At 50.3% G+C, this 21,063-nt stretch overlaps 1 protein-coding gene across 1 annotated transcript in view; it reads right to left on the bottom strand.

The window, feature by feature from the left end:
• The window catches only part of slc43a1b (solute carrier family 43 member 1b), a 98,054-nt gene that overhangs the window by 37,200 nt on the left and 39,791 nt on the right, over positions 1–21,063 (bottom strand). Inside the window, 3 exon segments of the mRNA XM_068059822.1 lie at positions 6,220–6,392; positions 9,466–9,599; positions 10,347–10,439. Of these exon segments, the coding sequence (XP_067915923.1) occupies positions 6,220–6,392; positions 9,466–9,599; positions 10,347–10,439 (400 nt within the window).

Genomic DNA, 21,063 nt, shown 5'->3' with positions numbered 1-21,063 from the left:
AGAACTCTGCACAGTAACTCCCAGTGTGATATGGAGACCAGAACTCTGCACAGTAACTCCCAGTGTGATATGGAGACCAGAACTGTGCACAGTAACTCCCAGTGTGATATGGAGACCAGAACTGTGCACAATAACTCCCAGTGTGATATGGAGACGGGAACTGTACACAGTAACTCCCAGTGTGATATGGAGACCAGAACTGTACACAGTAACTCCCAGTGTGATATGGAGACCAGAACTCTGCACAGTAACTCCCAGTGTGATATGGAGACCAGAACTCTGCACAGTAACTCCCAGTGTGATATGGAGACCAGAACTGTGCACAGTAACTCCCAGTGTGATATGGAGACCAGAACTGTGCACAATAACTCCCAGTGTGATATGGAGACCGGAACTGTGCACAGTAATTCCCAGTGTGATATGGAGACCAGAACTGTGCACAGTAACTCCCAGTGTGATATGGAGACCGGAACTGTGCACAGTAACTCCCAGTGTGATATGGAGACCGGAACTGTGCACAGCCACTCCCAGTGTGATATGGAGACCAGAACTGTGCACAGTAACTCCCAGTGTGATATGGAGACCGGAACTGTGCACAGTAATTCCCAGTGTGATATGGAGACCAGAACTGTGTACAGTAACTCCCAGTGTGATATGGAGACCAGAACTGTGCACAGTAACTCCCAGGGTGATATGGAGACCAGAACTGTGTCCAGCCACTCCCAGTGTGATATGGAGACCGGAACTGTGCACAGTAACTCCCAGTGTGATATGGAGAACAGAACTGTGTACAGTAACTCCCAGTGTGATATGGAGACCAGAACTGTGCACAGTAATTCCCAGTGTGATATGGAGACCAGAACTGTGCACAGTAACTCCCAGTGTGATATGGAGACCGGAACTGTACACAGTAACTCCCAGTGTGATATGGAGACCGGAACTGTACACAGTAACTCCCAGTGTGATACGGAGACCGGGAACTGTGCACAGTAACTCCCAGTGTGATATGGAGACTGGAACTGTACACAGTAACTCCCAGTGTGATATGGAGACCGGAACTGTACACAGTAACTCCCAGTGTGATACGGAGACCGGAACTGTGCACAGCAACTCCCAGTGTGATATGGAGACCGGATCTGTGCACAGCAACTCCCAGTGTGATATGGAGACAGGAACTGTGCACAGCAACTCCCAGTGTGATATGGAGACCGGAACTGTGCACAGCAACTCCCAGTGTGATATGGAGACCGGAACTGTACACAGTAAATCCCAGTGTGATATGGAGACCGGAACTGTACACAGTAACTCCCAGTGTGATATGGAGACCAGAACTGTACACAGTAACTCAGAGTGTGATATGGAGACCGGAACTGTGCACAGTAACTCAGAGTGTGATATGGAGACCAGAACTGTACACAGTAACTCCCAGTGTGATATGGAGACCAGAACTGTACACAGTAACTCCCAGTCTGATATGGAGACCAGAACTGTACACAGTAACTCCCAGTGTGATATGGAGACCGGAACTGTGCACAGTAACTCCCAGTGTGATATGGAGACCGGAACTGTACACAGTAACTCCCAGTGTGATATGGAGACCAGAACTGTACACAGTAACTCCCAGTGTGATATGGAGACCAGAACTGTACACAGTAACACCCAGTGTGATATGGAGACCAGAACTGTACACCGTAACTCCCAGTGTGATATGGAGACCAGAACTGTACACAGTAACTCCCAGTGTGATATGGAGACCAGAACTGAACACAGTAACTCCCAGTGTGATATGGAGACCAGATCTGTACACAGTAACTCCCAGTGTGATATGGAGACCAGAACTCTGCACAGTAACTCCCAGTGTGATATGGAGACCAGAACTCTGCACAGTAACTCCCAGTGTGATATGGAGACCAGAACTGGGCACAGTAACTCCCAGTGTGATATGGAGACCAGAACTGTGCACAGTAACTCCCAGTGTGATATGGAGATTAGAACTGTGCACAGTAACTCCCAGTGTGATATGGATACTGGAACTGTACACAGTAACTCCCAGTGGGATATGGAGACCAGAACTGTGCACAGTAACTCCCAGTGTGATATGGAGACAGGAACTGTACACAGTAACTCCCAGTGTGATATGGAGACCGGAACTGTACACAGTAACTCCCAGTGTGATATGTAGACTGGGAACTGTGCACAGTAACTCACAGTGTGATATGGAGACCGGAACTTCACACAGTAACTCCCAGTGTGATATGGAGACCAGAACTGTGCACAGTAACTCCCAGTGTGATATGGAGACCGGAACTGTACACAGTAACTCCCAGTGTGATATGGAGACCGGAACTGTGCACAGTAACTCCCAGTGTGATATGGAGACCAGAACTGTGCACAGTAAATCCCAGTGTGATACGGAGACCGGAACTGTGCACAGTAACTCCCAGTGTGATATGGAGACCAGAACTGTGCACAGTAAATCCCAGTGTGATACGGAGACCAGAACTGTACACAGTAACTCCCAGTGTGATATGGAGACCGGAACTGTGCACAGTAACTCCCAGTGTGATATGGAGAGCGGAACTGTGCACAGTAACTCCCAGTGTGATATGGAGAGCGGAACTGTGCACAGTAACTCCCAGTGTGATATGGAGACCAGAACTGTGCACAGTAACTCCCAGTGTGATATGGAGACCAGAACTGTGCACAGTAACTCCCAGTGTGATATGGAGAGCGGAACTGTGCACAGTAACTCCCAGTGTGATATGGAGACCAGAACTGTGCACAGTAACTCCCAGTGTGATATGGAGACCGGAACTGTGCACAGTAACTCCCAGTGTGATATGGAGACCAGAACTGTACACAGTAACTCCCAGTGTGATATGGAGACCAGAACTGTACACAGTAACTCCCAGTGTGATACGGAGAGCGGAACTGTACACAGTAACTCCCAGTGTGATATGGAGACCAGAACTGTGCACAGTAACTCCCAGTGTGATATGGAGACTGGAACTGTGCATAGTAACTCCCAGTGTGATATGGAGACCAGAACTGTACACAGTAACTCCCAGTGTGATATGGAGACCAGAACTGTACACAGTAACTCCCAGTGTGATATGGAGACCGGAACTGTACACAGTAACTCCCAGTGTCATTTTATTTTTTGGTACAGCACTGAAACAGGATCTTTGGCCCACCAAGTCTGTGCCAACCATCAACCACCCATTTATACTAATCCTATATTCCCTACCACAACCCCACCATTCTCCGACCACCTACCTATACTTGGGGCAAATTACAACGGCCAGTTTACCGATCAACCTGCTATCACACCCTATCACACACACTCTCTCTCACACACTCTCTCTCTCTCACACACACTCTCTCTCTCACACACACTCTCTCTCTCACACACACTCTCTCTCTCACACACACACTCTCTCTCTCACACACACACTCTCTCTCACACACACACACTCTCTCTCACACACACACTCTCTCTCACACACACACACTCTCTCTCACACACTCTCTCTCACACACACTCTCTCTCTCTCACACACACTCTCTCTCTCACACACACTCTCTCTCTCACACACACACTCTCTCTCACACACACACTCTCTCTCTCACACACACACTCTCTCTCTCACACACACACTCTCTCTCACACACACACACTCTCTCTCACACACACACTCTCTCTCACACACACACTCTCTCTCACACACACACTCTCTCTCACACACACACTCTCTCTCACACACACTCTCTCTCTCACACACACTCTCTCTCTCACACACACTCTCTCTCTCACACACACTCTCTCTCTCACACACACTCTCTCTCTCACACACTCTCTCTCTCACACACACTCTCTCTCTCACACACACACTCTCTCTCTCACGCTCTCTCTCACACACACACTCTCTCTCTCACGCTCTCTCTCTCACGCTCTCTCTCTCACGCTCTCTCTCTCACGCTCTCTCTCACACACACACGCTCTCTCTCTCTCTCGCTCTCTCACACACACACACTCTCTCTCTCACGCTCTCTCTCTCACGCTCTCTCTCACACACACACGCTCTCTCTCTCTCGCTCTCTCTCACACACACACGCTCTCTCTCTCTCGCTCTCTCTCACACACACACGCTCTCTCTCTCTCACACACACATGCTCTCTCACACACACGCTCTCTCTCTCACGCTCTCTCTCTCACGCTCTCTCTCTCACGCTCTCTCACACACACACACTCTCTCTCACGCTCTCTCTCACACACACACGCTCTCTCTCTCACGCTCTCTCTCTCTCACGCTCTCTCTCTCTCACGCTCTCTCACACACACACGCTCTCTCACACACACACGCTCTCTCTCTCTCACGCTCTCTCTCACACACACGCTCTCTCTCACACACACACGCTCTCTCTCACACACACACGCTCTCTCTCACACACACACTCTCTCACACACACACGCTCTCTCTCTCTCACGCTCTCTCTCACGCTCTCTCTCACACACACACTCTCTCACACACACACGCTCTCACACACACACATGCTCTCACACACACACGCACGCGCTCTCTCACGCACGCGTTCTCTCACGCACGCGTTCTCTCACGCACCCACACGCGCTCTCTCACACACATGTACTCATCCGCACACACACCCGCACTCACACGCACACGTATTCACACGCACACGTTCACATTCGCACTCCCTCACACTCGCACTCCCTCACGCACTCACCCGCAGGCACGCTCACACGCACGCACAGACTCATGCACACACGCACAGACTCACACGCACAGACTCCATCCCCTCCCCCACCGCACCCTCCCTTCCTGTTTCCGTTCTCATTGATTCATACTGTGTTATATTTGCAGACTAAAATGTCAACATGTGGTGTGAGCTTCGTCTGAATCCTGACCTGGGATTTAGATTAGATTAGATTAGAGATACAGCACTGAAACAGGCCCTTCGGCCCACCGAGTCTGTGCCGAACATCAACCACCCATTTATACCAATCCTACACTAATCCCATATTCCTACCAAACATCCCCACCTGTGCCTATATTTCCCTACCACCTACCTATACTAGTGACAATTTATAATGGCCAATTTACCTATCAACCAGCAAGTCTTTTGGCTTGTGGGAGGAAACCGCAGCACCCGGAGAAAACCCACGCAGACACAGGGAGAACTTGCAAACTCCACACAGGGATCTGTTCACAGTTCATACAGTGTCCACATTTACTTAAAAAACATGAAGAGAAACAACCCAGCTCGTAAAGATGGCAGTTGAGAGTAGGGAGAGAGAGAGAGAGGGAGAAATAGAGAGAGAGGAGGAGAGAGGGGAAAAGAGAGAGCGAGAGAGAGAGGAGATAGGGGAAAAGAGAGCGCGAGAGAGAGAGGGGTTGCATCAGTAAGTGTGCAGGGGAGAGAAATAGGCCCAGAGATAACAAGAGAGAGACAGAGGCAGAGGGACAGAGAGAGAGGGGGGGGCAGAGAGAGGGGGGGCAGAGAGAGAGGGGGCAGAGAGAGGAGGGGGCAGAGAGAGGGGGGTGCAGAGAGAGGGGGGTGCAGAGAGAGGGGGGGCAGAGAGAGGGGGGGCAGAGAGAGGAGGGGGACAGAGAGAGGAGGGGGACAGAGAGAGGAGGGGGACAGAGAGAGGAGGGGGACAGAGAGAGGAGGGGGACAGAGAGAGGAGGGGGACAGAGAGAGAGGGGGCAGAGAGAGGGGGGGCAGAGAGAGGGGGGGCAGAGAGAGGGGGGGCAGAGAGAGGGGGGACAGAGAGGGGGGGGGCAGAGAGAGAGGGGGCAGAGAGAGAGGGGGCAGAGAGAGAGGGGGCAGAGAGAGAGGGGGCAGAGAGAGAGGGGGCAGAGAGAGGAGGGGGACAGAGAGGGGGGACAGAGAGAGGGGGGGCAGAGAGAGAGGGGGGGCAGAGAGAGGAGGGGGACAGAGAGGGGGGGCAGAGAGAGGGGGGACAGAGAGAAACAGAGACAGAGAGGGGAGCACCTAACGAGAGGGAGAAAGAAAGAGAGAGGGAGAGAAACCTAGGTACGGACAGAGAGAGAGAGAGAGAGAAAGAGAGAGAGCGAGAGAGAATTGGATTAACATCAGTGGAAATACAGTGTCATAAGGTGCTGAGGATTAAAGGGGCATTTCAGAGGAGGAGCATGTCCCTCTTAGAGGGAGAGAGCTCAGTGGGCAGTGACTTACTCTCTTTCTTGGGGCTGGACGTCTTGCACATACTGTCCGTTGAAAGGCGTCTGAACTCATCCTCATCGGGCAGTTTTTGACTCAGTCTTTGACCCACCGTACTGACATGTGTATAAAACCGATCGCCAGTCACCTTGTGGTCAAGTGCCAGACTGGACATCTTCACCTCCTTCCTATTAGAGAGACAGAGAGAGGAGGGGCAGGTGTGGAGGGAGGGAGTCATGTTAAAACAGCCTGCCAGTCTCCGTCGCTACCTCCTGCCTCGCTGACCCGCGCCCCCTGAACTTTGACCCCTCCCTTCAGTCCCCCCCCCCCACCCCGACCACTATCCCTTAACACTCATATCACCTCTCCAATCCTTCCACCCACTTTCTCCAGGCCCCTCCTACCCCGGGCCACCAGCACTAACCCCCACCCCCGATTCCTCACCCCTGACCTTCTCCCAAAGCCAGGCCATCCCAGCCCCTGACCTTTGCCCCATTCTCTGGACTCCACTCCCTTTCCCTGACCCCCGCCCCTTCCTGGCTGCTGCTACCGCAACCCAGAACTTTGTCAGGCTCCCTGCAATGAATACCACCTTAACCCTAACCCTAATGTCCAAATCTTATCCCTATCCCTAACCCTAATGTCCAAATCTTATCCCTATCCCTAACCCTAACCCTAACCCTAACCCTAACCCTAACCCTAACGTGAATTGTAACTCAAGAAATGAGTATGTAAAACGAGAGGGGAGTTTCCCTCCCACAGATGATCAAATAGCCAAACCAAACTCAATGCACTAATCCCTAACCCTAACCCTAACCCCAGTGCCCTAACCCTAACCCTAACCCTAACCCTAACCCTAACCCCAGTGCACTAACACTAACCCTAACCCTTAAACATAATCTGAACCATTAACCCTAACCCTAACCCGAACCCTAACCCTTAAACATAATCTGAACCATTAACCCTAACCCTAACCCTAACCCCAATGCACTAACACTAACCCTAACCCCAATGCACTAACACTAACCCTAACCCCAGTGCACTAACCCTGATCCCAATGCACTAACCCTGATCCCAATGCACTAACCCTAACCCTAACCCCAATGCACGAACCCTGATCCCAATGCACGAACCCTGATCCCAATGCACTAACCCTAACCCCAATGCACTAACCCTGATCCCAATGCACTAACCCTAACCCCAATGCACTAACCCTGATCCCAATGCACTAACCCTAACCCCAATGCACTAACACTAACCCTAACCCCAATGCACGAACCCTGATCCCAATGCACTAACCCTGATCCCAATGCACTAACCCTAACCCCAATGCACTAACCCTGATCCCAATGCACTAACCCTAACCCCAATGCACTAACCCTAACCCCAATGCACTAACCCTGATCCCAATGCACTAACCCTGACCCCAATGCACTAACCCTAACCCTAACCCCAATGCACTAACACTAACCCTAACCCCAATGCACTAACACTAACCCTAACCCCAATGCACTAACCCTGATCCCAATGCACTAACCCTAACCCCAATGCACTAACCCTAACCCTAACCCCAGTGCACTAACCCTGATCCCAATGCACTAACCCTAACCCCAATGCACTAACCCTAACCCCAATGCACTAACCCTAACCCCAATGCACTAACCCTAACCCCAATGCACTAACCCTGATCCCAATGCACTAACCCTGACCCCAATGCACTAACCCTGACCCCAATGCACTAACCCTGACCCCAATGCACTAACACTAACCCTAACCCCAATGCACTAACACTAACCCTAACCCCAGTGCACTAACCCTGATCCCAATGCACTAACCCTGACCCCAATGCACTAACCCTGACCCCAATGCACTAACCCTGATCCCAATGCACTAACCCTGATCCCAATGCACTAACCCTAACCCCAATGCACTAACCCTGATCCCAATGCACTAACCCTAACCCCAATGCACTAACCCTGATCCCAATGCACTAACCCTAACCCCAATGCACTAACCCTGATCCCAATGCACTAACCCTGACCCCAATGCACTAACCCTGACCCCAATGCACTAACCCTAACCCCAATGCACTAACCCTAACCCCAATGCACTAACCCTAACCCCAATGCACTAACCCTGATCCCAATGCACTAACCCTAACCCCAATGCACTAACTCTGACCCCAATGCACTAACCCTAACCCCAATGCACTAACACTAACCCTAACCCCAATGCACTAACCCTGATCCCAATGCACTAACCCTAACCCCAATGCACTAACCCTAACCCCAATGCACTAACCCTGATCCCAATGCACTAACCCTAACCCCAATGCACTAACCCTGACCCCAATGCACTAACACTAACCCTAACCCCAATGCACTAACCCTAACCCCAATGCACTAACCCTGATCCCAATGCACTAACCCTAACCCCAATGCACTAACCCTGACCCCAATGCACTAACACTAACCCTAACCCCAATGCACTAACCCTAACCCCAATGCACTAACCCTGATCCCAATGCACTAACCCTAACCCCAATGCACTAACCCTAACCCCAATGCACTAACCCTGATCCCAATGCACTAACCCTAACCCCAATGCACTAACCCTGACCCCAATGCACTAACACTAACCCTAACCCCAATGCACTAACCCTGATCCCAATGCACTAACCCTGACCCCAATGCACTAACCCTGACCCCAATGCACTAACCCTGACCCCAATGCACTAACCCTAACCCTAACCCTAACCCTGACCCCAATGCACTAACCCTGACCCCAATGCACTAACCCTGACCCCAATGCACTAACCCTAACCCCAATGCACTAACCCCAACCCCAATGCACCAACCTTAACCCTAACCCCAATGCACTAACCTTAACCCTAACCCTAACCCCAATGCACTAACCCTAACTCCAATGCACTAACCCCAACCCCAATGCACTAACCCCAACCCCAATGCACTAACCCTAACCCTTCTCCCTGACACCACCCTCCTCCCGTTCCTCCAGCCCCTCTCATGGCCACTGACGCTCTCCCTATAATCACCATTTCTCCTTTACACTGGTGTCCTGAAAATCCAGCCCGCAGAGTCACCGCTGTCTATGGGAGCTTGCTGTGCACAAATGAAGCTGCCATGACCAGGCCGAGGCGCCTCGCCCTCACTGGGCCAGTAACATTACGGGACCATTGCCGTCTCCTCTATCCTCTTTAAATGCTCCTTCCCCGGGGAATGAGGCAAGCTTTGAACCTACGTGTAACTGGCCTCTTCAGGGTCGGGGAAGGCCTCCAGCGGCCAGTTGACGTAGCAGTTCAGGAAGACGAGGCATGCCAGTCCTCCCCAAGTATACATGATGATAGTGAAGGGCACACCAAAGTCGTAGATCACCTGTGGGAAGAGGACAGCAATCTTTAACCCGAAAAAGCCACTGCCGGAAAGGCCCAGGCTCCTCGCCTGGTGCTGACGTCCGCGGGCTACAAGAGCTCATGGATAAGGAGGCAGAAATATCAGCTCCTCTTCCCATTCCTTCTTCACTCAGAGGGGATGGGGAGTGTCTCAAATGATGCAGAAGAAATAGGAGCAGGAGAAGGCCATTCGGCTCCTCGGGCCTGCTCCCCCATTCAACACGATCACGGCTGATCTACCTCATCTCCACATTCCCGCCCTCTCCCCGTATCCCTCAATTCCCTCAGTGTCCAAAAATCCCTCGACCTCAGTCTTGAATATAGCTCTCTGGGGTAGAGAATTCCAAAGATTCACAACCCTCGGAGTGAAGACATTTCTCCTCATCTCAGTCCAAAATGGCCGCCCCCTTATCCTGAGACTGTGAACCCCCCCCCACCCCACTCCCCTCCCCCGGTTCCAGACTCTCCATCCAGGGGGGCTGGAAAACAGCCTCTACCTTGTCAAACCCTCTCAGAATTTTATACGTTTCAATGAGATCACCTCTCATTCTTCGAAGCTCCAGGGACTATCTGCCCAGTCTGCTCAATCTCTCCTCATCGGACACTCCCCACATCTCGGGAACCAGTCTGGGAATCAGATATGACCTTTCAACTCTTTGGGGAACTGCAGTCCAACCCAGAGACTGAGAGAGACAGAGAGAGAGAGCGCACGCTCAGACATGGGGCTCACCTTAATTCCCGGGAATGTGACAGCAGATGAGGCATAGGATCCGATCATTAAGGACATCATCGTCGATCTCAGGTTCCCAAACATGTTCGGTAACTGCGGCAGGAACCAAAAAGAGGCAAATGACAGCTTTTGAATATGGCCGACAGATTCCCAGAATGCACTCTGTGTAAAAATTGAGGCCTAACCACCACGTTATTTGTGAACAACCTCATTTTACCTGCAAAGGACATGAGGAACTATTTAAGTATATTCCGTTGTTGACTGGATTATCGTGCCCAATTGTGAGCACCACTCTTTAGGAAGGATGTGAGGGCATTGAAGAGAGTGCAGAAAAGATTCAGGAGAATGGTCCCAGGGATGAGGGACTTCAGTTAACGTGGATAGATCGGAGAAGCTGGGACTGTTCCCCTTGGGGAAGAGAAGGTTGAGAGGAGATTTGATCGAGGGGAATCCAAATCACGAGGTGGGGGGGAGGTTCTGGACAGAGTAGATCAGGAGAAACCGTTCCCATTGGTGGAAGGATCTGGAACCAGAGGACACTGGTTTAAGGTGATTGACACAAGAAGCAACAGAGACAAGAGGGAAAACTATTTCACACAGCGAGTGGTTAGGATCTGGAATGCTCTGTCTGAGAGTGTGGTGGAGGCAGATTCAATCGAGGCCCTCAAAAGGGAATTGGAGAATGATCTGGAGAGAAAGAATTTGCAGGGCGACGGGGAGAAGGCAGGGGGGAGTGGGGCTAGGCGAGTTGCTCTGGCAGAGAGGTGGCAGGGACACGATGGGCCGGATGGCCTCTTTCTGTGCTGTAACTACTCTATGATTTTATAAGAGAAGGGATATGATTATCGTGTCGCGCACACCGGAGGTGCTGCGATATAATCACGGAGTAACCCTGAAGGGTTACGAGGAATGGAGTCCGTCTTTCGAGAAAATGAATTTTAAAAAGTGAACAATGGTCCAAAATGGCCCCCCGAAGAGAAGGGAAAATCTCCGGACATCTACATCACACAGCAGAGAGAGAGAGCGCGAGAAGTGACCAACCATCTTCAACAGAACCTTCGCTCAGGAGAGAGACAGAGAGATCTACGATCATCTCAGCCCTCTGTCACTCGAGTCCTCAAGAGAATTCGAAAGGGTTATCAAAAAGCTTCTCCCCACCCCCCCCCCCCCCCCCACCCCACTTCCCCACTCCGCCTGGCTGAAACCCACCTACATCTGTCCCCCCTCTATCTGTTTTTTCTTGTGGGTGCATGTGCGAACGCATGGGGTTGCGACAATTTCGATTCAAGGCATTTTGATGGATAAACAACTGACTTTCTGTCTCTAAACACCAGCTTGGAAACTTGCTGCTTACCTGCAAACTAAAACACTTGTGTTAAGGCTAAACTCTTAATACATTTGCTCCAGTCAGGTGGGGAATTGAACAGGGGGAACCACCCAGATCCCATCACATGGCTGTAACAATTGGAGCTGGACTAATTAACTTATCCCTCTGGCAGTGTCAAGTACAAACATGTTCAACACGGAAAAGTGCAGAGTAAATTATAAATCTTTGCAATGTTGGCACTTCTTTGTTCAATCCGTCACTCTGCTTCCCTCCAAACGTTCAGCCGGTTTGGCAGTGATGTCACTGCGCTTATCCAATTAATTAAGAACACAAGGACTCAAGAATTAGGAGCAGGATTAGGCCATTCAGCCCCTCAAGTCTGCTCCGCCATTCGATAAGACCATGGCTGATCCGATTGTGACCTTAACTCCGCTCTCCTGTCGGTCCCCCGTAACCCTTGACTCCCTTGACGATCAAATATTGGTCTAACTCAGCCTGCGATATACTCGACGACGCCAGCCTCCACTGCTCTCTCGGCAAGAGAATTCCAAAGGCTATCAGCCCGCAGAGAAGACTTTCCGCCACATCTGCGTCTTAAATGGGAGACCCCTTATTCTGAATCTGTGCCCCCTGGGTTCTAGACTCCCCCACGAGGGGCAACAGCCTCTCAGCATCTACCCTGCCGAGCTGCGTCAGAATCTTAAACGTTTCAATGAGATCACCTCTCCGGTGGGCATTGGCCCAACCTGCTCAACCTTTCCTCATAAGATAACCCTTTCATCCCAGGAATCGGCCGAGAGAACCTTCTCCGAACTGCTTCCAATCCTAGTATGTCCCTCCTTAAGTAAGGAGACTAAAACTGCATGCAGAACTCTAGGTGTGGTCTCACCAACTGTTGTAACAAGACTTCCCTACTTTTATACTCCACCCTCCACCTTTGCGATAAATACCAACATTCCATTTGTTTTCCTAATCACTTGCTATACCTGTTTGCTAACTTTTTTGTGAATCATGTTCGAGGGCACCTTAGAAATGCATGGAATAACCGAGAACAATCAGCATGGATTTGTGAAGGGAAGGTCGTGAATTTTTGGAGGGGGTAACAAGGAGGGTCAAGGAGGGTCGTCATTTGACGTCGTCTATATGGAGTTTTAGCAAGGCTCTTGACAAGGTGCCACCTGGCAGACTGGTCCGAAAATTAAAAGCCCACGGAATCCAAGGCAAACTGGGCAAGACGGATCCAACGTTGGCTCAGTGGCAGGAAGGGTAAAGGGCAATGGGTGTTTTTGTGGCTGGAAGGCTGTTTCCAGTGGGGTTCCGCAGGATCAGTACTGGGTCCCTTGCTGTTTGTGGTGTACATCAATGATATGGACTTGAACGTAGGGGGTAGGATTAAGAAATTTAAGGATGATAGAAAAGTGGGCCGTGTGGTTGATAATGAAGAAAGCTGTCGACTACAGGAGATATCAACGGACTGGGCAGGTGGACGGAACAGTGGCAGATGGAGTTCAATCTGGAGAAGTGTGAGGTGAAGTATTTTGGGGAAGGCTAACAAGGCAAAGGGAATACACAATAAATGATAGGATACTGAGAAATGTCGAGGAACAGAGGGACCTTGGAGTGCGTGTCCACAGATCACTGAAGGTGGCTGGGCAGGTAGGTAAGGTGGTGGAGAAGGCAAACAGGATACTTGCCTTTATTAGCCGAGGCATAGAATATAAGAGCTGGGAGGTTACGCTGGAACTGTATGAAACACTGGTTAGGCCACAGCTGGAGGAGTACTGAGTGCAGTTCTGGTCACCGCACTATAGGAAAGATGTGATTGCACTAGAAATAGAGGAAATAGAGGAGGCTGAGAGGACATTTAGTTGAGGTGTATAAAATGATGAGGGGTCTAGATAGAGGGGATAGGGAGGATCTATTCCAGCTGGCAGACGGGTCAATAATAACAGGGACGTCGAGTTAAAGTAACTGGTTCAAGGGTCTGGAACTCACTGCCTGAAAAGGTGGTAGAGACAGAAACCCTCATTATATTTACCTAGTTATGCACTTGAACTGTTGTGACCGACAAGACTAGGAACCAAGAGCTGGAAAGTGGGATTAGGATGGAAGCCGGAGTAGAGCAACAGATTTTACAGTGCAAACCACAGGAAGCCATTACTCCATATTTCACTCTGCTCTCTACATCCCACCAACACGGACAAGTCAGGAGTGTGATGGAATACTCTCCACTTGCCTGGATGGGTGCAGCTCCAACAACACTCAAGAAGCTCGACACCATCCGGGACAAAGCAGCCCGCTTGATTGGCACCCCATCCACAAACATTCACTCCCTTCACCACCGACGTACAGTGGCAGCAGTGTGTACCATCTACAAGATGCACTGCAGCAATGCACCAAGGCTCCTTAGACAGCACCTTCCAAACCCGCGACCTCTACCACCTCGAAGGACAAGGGCAGCAAATACATGGGAACACCACCCACCTGCAAGATCCCCTCCAAGTCACACACCATCCTGACTTGGAACTATATCGCCGTTCCTTCACTGTCGCTGGGTCAAAATCCTGCAACTCTCTTCCGACCAGCACTGTGGGGTGTACCAACCCCACATGGACTGCAGCGGTTCAAGAAGGCAGCTCACCACCACCTTCTCAAGGGCAATTAGGGACGGTCAATAAATGCTGGCCTGGCCAGTGACGCCCACATCCCATGAAAGAATAAAACAGATAGAATTGACACTGTTGTGACCATACTTCAGCAGTTAACCATCTGGACACGAAAATAATTATTTCCCTTGTGCTCAGATGAATATTTTCCAATGTGAAAATCAAATTCAGTATTTTTACCAATTTAAATTATAGAAGGCAAGTCAAATGAGGATTCAATTGGAGATGTTTGGGGGAACCGACATCAATAGACTTAATGACACAGTTCAAAAGAGAGTGGAGAGACAGAGGGACCTGGAGGTGCATGTGCATCGAGCTTTGAAGGTGGCAGGACATATTGAGAGAGTGGTTAGTAAAGCATGTGGGATCTTGGGATTCATAAATAGAGGCATTGGGTACAAAAGCAGGGATGTTATGCTGAACATTTATAAAACTCTGGTTAGGCTCCAACTGGAGAATTGTGTCCAGTTCTGGTCACCACACTTTAGGAAGGATGTGAGGATCCGTGAGAGGGTGCAGAGGAGATTTACCAGAATGGTTCCAGGGATGGGGGGATTTTAGTTACAAGCGTTAGATTGGAGAAGCTGGGGTTGTTCTCCTTGGAGTAAAGGAGATTGAAGGGAGATTCGATAGAGGTCTACAAGATTCTGACAGGTTTAGATAAGGGAGACAAAGAAAATCTGTTCCCATGAGCTGATGGTACAAGGACTAGGGGACATAGATTGAAGGTTTTGGGTAAGAGATGTGGGGGAGTGGGGTGGAACGTTTTTACACCGAGTGGTAATGACCTGGAACTCACTCCCTACGAGGGTGGTGGAAGCAGAGACGATGAATGATTTCAGAAGGAAACTGCCCCTCGGCGACATCATCCGAAAGCACAGTGTTAGTTTTCCCATGTACACTGACGACACCCAGCTCTACCTCACCACCACCTCTCTCCAATCCTCCACTGTTGTTAAATTATCAGACTGCTTATCCCACATCCAGTACTGGATGAGCAGAGATTTCCTCCATTAAATACTGGGAAGACTGAAGGCATTGTTTCCAGTCCCCACTCCAAACTCTGTTCCCTAGCTACCAACTCCATCCCTCTCCCTGGTAACAGTCTGAGATTATACCAGTCTGTCTGCAACCTCGGTGACAAATCTGACCCCGGGGTGAGGTTCCGCCCACATGTCCGCACCATCACTAACACCGTCTATTCCCACCTCTGCAACATCGCCCGTCTCCGCCCCTGTCTCAGCTCATCCGCTGCAGAAACCCTCACCCCTGCCTCTGTCATCTCCAGACTTGACTATTCCAACACTCTCCTGGCTGCTCTCCCACATTCTACCCTCTGTAAACTTGAAGACATCCAAAGCACAAGACGACAAGAAATAGAAGCAGGTGTAGACCATATGGCCTATCGAGCCTGCTCCGCCATTCAATACAATCATGGCTGATCTTAGGATTCAACTCCACTTTCCCACCTGCTCTGCATATCCCTCGATTCCCTGAGAGACCCAAAATCTATCTATCCCAGTCTTCAATGTATTGAACGATGGAGCATCCACAGCCCCCTGGGTAGAGAATTCCAAAGGTTCACAACCCTTTGAGTGAAGTAATTTCAATTCATCTCAGTCCGAAATGATCAGTCCCTTATCCTGAGACTGTATGCCCTGTGTTTTCGATTCCCCGGCCTGCGGAATTAATCTCAGTGTCCACCCTATCCAATCCCTTCAGAATCGTGTATGTCTCAATGAGATCATCTCTCATTCTTCTAAACTCCAAAGGATACAGGCCCAATTTACTCAGCCTCTCATCATAAGACGACCCCCTCATCCCAGGGACCAGCGGCACAGTGGCGCAGTGGTTAGCACTGCAGCCTCACAGCTCCAGGGACCCGGGTTCGATTCTGGGTACTGCCTGTGTGGAGTTTGCAAGTTCTCCCTGTGTCTGCGTGGGTTTTCTCCGGGTGCTCCGGTTTCCTCCCACAAGCCAAAAGACTTGCAGGTTGATGGGTAAATTGGCCATTATAAATTGTCACTAGTATAGGTAGGTGGTAGGGAAATATAGGGACAGGTGGGGATGTTTGGTAGGAATATGGGATTAGTGTAGGATTAGTATAAATGGGTGGTTGATGGTCGGCACAGACTCGGTGGGCCGAAGGGCCTGTTTCAGTGCTGTATCTCTAATCTAATCTAATCTAATCTAAATCTTCACTGAACCGCCTCCAGTGCAAGTATATCCTTTCTTAAATGTGGAGACCAAAACTGCTCACAGTAACTCCAGATGTGGTCTCACCAAAATCCGAGGGAGATAGGGAGGGTTGTAGGGGTTTGAGGAGGATAGTACAATTGGAGTAAGACTTCTTTATTCCTGTACTGCTGCCCATGTCTTAACTCGTACCAAGTCCCCTACAACCCTCCCTATCTCTGTAACCTCCTCCAGTCCCTACACCCTCCCTATCTCTGTAACCTCCTCCAGCCCCCGAAACGCTCCCTATCTCTGTAACCTCCTCCAGCCCCTACAACCTTCCCTATCTCTGTAACATCCTCTAGCCCCGACAACCCTCCCTATCTCTGTAACCTTCTCCAGCCCCTACAACCTTCCCTATCTCTGTAACCTCCTCCAGCCCCTACAACCTTCCCTATCTCTGTAACCTCCTCTAGCCCCTATAACCCTCCCTATCTCTGTAACCTCCTCAAGCCCCGACAACGCTCCCCATCTCTGTAACCTCCTCCAGCCCCCTACAACCTTCCCTATCTCTGTAACCTCCTCTAGCCCCTACAACCCTCCCTATCTCTGTAACCTTCTCCAGCCCCTACAACCTTCCCTATCTCTGTAACCTCCTCCAGCCCCTACAACCTTCCCTATCTCTGTAACCTCCTCTAGCCCCTACAACCCTCCCTATCTCTGTAACCTCCTCCAGCCCCCGAAACGCTCCCTATCTCTCTAACCTCCTCCAGCCCCCTACAACCCTCCTGATCTCTGTAACCTCCTCCAGCCCCCTACAACGCTCCCTATCTCTCTAACCTCCTCCAGCCCCCTACAACGCTCCCTATCTCTCTAACCTCCTCCAGCCCCGACAACCCTCCCTATCTCTCTAACCTCCTCAAGCCCCGACAACGCTCCCTATCTCTCTAACCTCCTCCAGCCCCAACAACGCTCCCGATTTCTGTAACCTCCTCCAGCCCCCTACAACACTCCCTATCTCTCTAACCTCCTCCAGCCCCTACAACCCTCCCTATCTCTGTAACCTCCTCCAGCCCCTACAACCCTCCCCATCTCTGTAACCTCCTCCAGCCCCTACAACCCTCCCCATCTCTGTAACCTCCTCCAGCCCCTACAAACCTCCCTATCTCTGTAACCTCCTCCAGTCCCTACAACCCTCCCTATCTCTGTAACCTCAAGTCCCGACAACGCTCCCTATCTCTGTAACCTCCTTAAGCCCCCACAACGCTCCCTATCTCTGTAACCTCCTCCAGCCCCTACAAGCCTCCCTATCTCTGTAACCTCCTCCAGCCCCCGAAACGCTCCCTATCTCTGTAACCTCCTCCAGCCCCTACAACCTTCCCTATCTCTGTAACCTCCTCCAGCCCCTACAACCTTCCCTATCTCTGTAACCTCCTCCAGCCCCTACAACCCTCCCGATCTCTGTAACCTCCTCCAGCCCCTACAACCCTCCCTATCTCTGTAACCTCCTCCAGCCCCTACAAGCCTCCCTATCTCTGTAACCTCCTCCAGCCCCTACAACCTTCCCTATCTCTGTAACCTCCTCCAGCCCCTACAACCTTCCCTATCTCTGTAACCTCCTCCAGCCCCTACAACCTTCCCTATCTCTGTAACCTCCTCCAGCCCCTACAACCCTCCCTATCTCTGTCGTCACGTTCCTGTCGTTTTTTTTTTCGGAATATGCGGTTTGCCTTTAACGTTGCAAGGGATCAAGCCTTAGGAGTTATCGGAACGTGCATTCTCGGCCATAGATACAGCCACTGGGAGTGAGTCTCATGCGATACATTTGTTACAACTCAATTTTGAACTGGGTTTTTAGTTGAAGACAGTTTGTCCTCACAGACAGACAGTCACAGAGGACACAGCTATGATGAGCACAACTGAAGAAGAGCTCTCTACCATTTAAACTGAAGGAAGAGGATTTTAGTCTCTATTATTATCTCTCAAAATTTTAAAAACATCAAGCAAAAACAGAGATCTCTGGTAATTTAAATTGAAGAAAGGGAAGTTAGACTGTGACAATCTTTTATCCCTCAAAAACTCTGAAGTCAGATTGATTCCATTGAAAGTGTTTGCAAGTTGTTAATTGTTGAAATTCACTGGAGAAGGAAAGCATCACCGATTGAAGTTGGACTGCGGACTGTTCTGCTGTGGAAGAACCTTTTTTCCTGCATCCGACGACTGTGAGGACTTTGAGCAACATCTGTGAGGACTTCAAGCAACCTCGGACTGTAAATTTGCCAGGACTCTATTTTTTTCTATTTTGAATGTAGTTTATATCTTCATAGTGTTTAAGAATTTAGTTTTTCTAATTAAAGGGTTAATTTGTTGATTTAAAGACCCCTGGCTTGGTTAGCCTCATTTGGGGGTTAATAGATGGTACAATTTGGTGGGTCTTTCTTTAATTTGGAAAGTTTTTAAATGATATGTTAGCCAATCTGTGGGGCAACGGGATTGAATTAACAATGCGTTGGTCCCACCACATTCTGAATCGTATATTTTGATTGGGAGCTTTGACAGGAGCGGTCGGTCCTAGCACTGTAACCTCCTCCAGCCCCTACAACCCTCCGAGATCTCTGCGCTCCTCCAATTCCGGCCTCTTGAGCATCCCCCGATTTTAATCGCTCCACCATTGGCGGCCGTGCCTTCGGTTGTCTGGGCCCTAAGCTCTGGAATTCCCTCCCTAAACCTCTCCGCCTCTCTCTCTCTCTCTCTCTCTCCTCCTTTAAGACGCTGCTTAAACTTCCCTCTTTGACCGAGCTTTGGGCCACCTGTCCTAATACCTCCTTATGGTGCTCGGGGCCAAACTTGTTTGATAAATCGCTCCTGTGAAGCCTCTTGGAAAGAGTTATTATGTCAAAGGCGCCATATAAAAGCAGGTTGTTGTTATTGTTGTGGTAGCTAGGTCAGACCTGCCCTGTGCTGACCCACACAACCCCAAAAATCACACGTACTTTGAGATTATAGTGTTAAAGGGAACCATCTTCAGCTGCTTCATCAATGACCTTCCTTCAATCATAAGGTCAGAAATGGGGATGTTCGCTGATGATTGCACAATGTTCAGCACCATTCGTGACTCCTCAGATACTGAAGCAGTCTGTGTAGAAATGCAGCAAGACCTGGACAATATCCAGGCTTGGGCTGATAAGTGGCAAGTAACATTCGCGCCACACAAGTGCCAGGCAATGACCATCTCCAACAAGAGAAAATCTAACCATCTCCCCTTGACATTCAATGGCATTACCATCGCTGAATCCCCCACTATCAACATTCTGGGGGCTACCATTGACCAGAAACTGAACTGGAGTAGCCATATAAATACCGTGGCTACAAGAATCTGCTGCCCTTGTCTTTCTAGTTGGTAGAGGTCGCGGGTTTGGAAGGTGCTGTCGAAGGAGCCTTGGTGTGTTGCTGCAGCGCTTCTTGTAGATGGTTGGACCCAGGACACTACCCTGAGGAACTCCTGCAGTGATGTCCTGGAGCTCAGATGATTGCCCTCCAACAACCACAACCATCTTCCTTTGCGCTAGGTATGACTCTAACCAGCAGAGAGTTTTCCCCCCTGATTCCCATTGACCTCAGCTTTGCTCGGGCTCCTTGCTGCCATACTCGGTCAAATGCTGCCTCGATGTCAAGGGCAGTCACTCTCACCTCACCTCTCTCAAACAGTGTGTGGTACTGAGACACACACGCACAGGTGTGCACGTGCACACACGAAGCAGAAGGCCCCAGGCTGCATCGCTAGCCCATGTTGGCAGGCCCTCCTAACCTAAATCACTGCCAAATCCATTGTGAACAGGCGAGGCACAGAAAAAAAATCAAATCATCGGTCGTAAACCATGAAAGTGCAGCAGAAAGCTTTTCCACTATTGGCCTGCCATCTGGGCCTAATTGTAGTTTTTCAGATCTCACATTCCTCCAGCAAGGGGGGGGGGGGGGGGGGCGGGGTGGAAGAATGTGTTCACTCACAATCCTGTCACAAGCAGGCCTCAGTCAAGAACCTTCCAGAGCCAGCTGGAATTCACCGGAAATAAACAGGAAACACGAGATCTTCAGCCTGCTTGGCAACGCAAGGGGAGGCATTCTGTAAATAGAGCGTTGCCAAGGGTAGCTCATGCCTGCTGTCTGTTTGACCTTAGCAGGGGTCAGACTCTGACCTTTCACCCCAGGTGAGCTGGGTGACAAATCCACCCCTTCTGGTGGGATCAATTGGATCCTTTCCCAAAATAAATCATACACCTGTCCTGGGAGCGCTCGATGCTGACACTGGGTATAAAGTGGGGGGGCACACTGTCCGGGTAATGTAGAGGGAGCTCTACACTGTATCTAACCCGTACTGTACCTGTCCTGGGAGCACTCGATGCTGACACTGGGTATAAAGTGGGGGGGGACACACTGTCCGGGTAATGTAGAGGGAGCTCTACACTGTATCTAACCCGTACTGTACCTGTCCTGGGAGCACTCGATGCTGACACTGGGTATAAAGTGGGGGACACACTGTCAGGGTAAT

The sequence above is a fragment of the Heterodontus francisci genome, chromosome 28 (assembly GCF_036365525.1).
Source record: "Heterodontus francisci isolate sHetFra1 chromosome 28, sHetFra1.hap1, whole genome shotgun sequence".
In the NCBI taxonomy this organism is placed as follows: domain Eukaryota; kingdom Metazoa; phylum Chordata; class Chondrichthyes; order Heterodontiformes; family Heterodontidae; genus Heterodontus; species Heterodontus francisci.
Note: the sequence above shows the minus strand (reverse complement) of the source record. Positions and strands in the feature narration are given on the sequence as shown.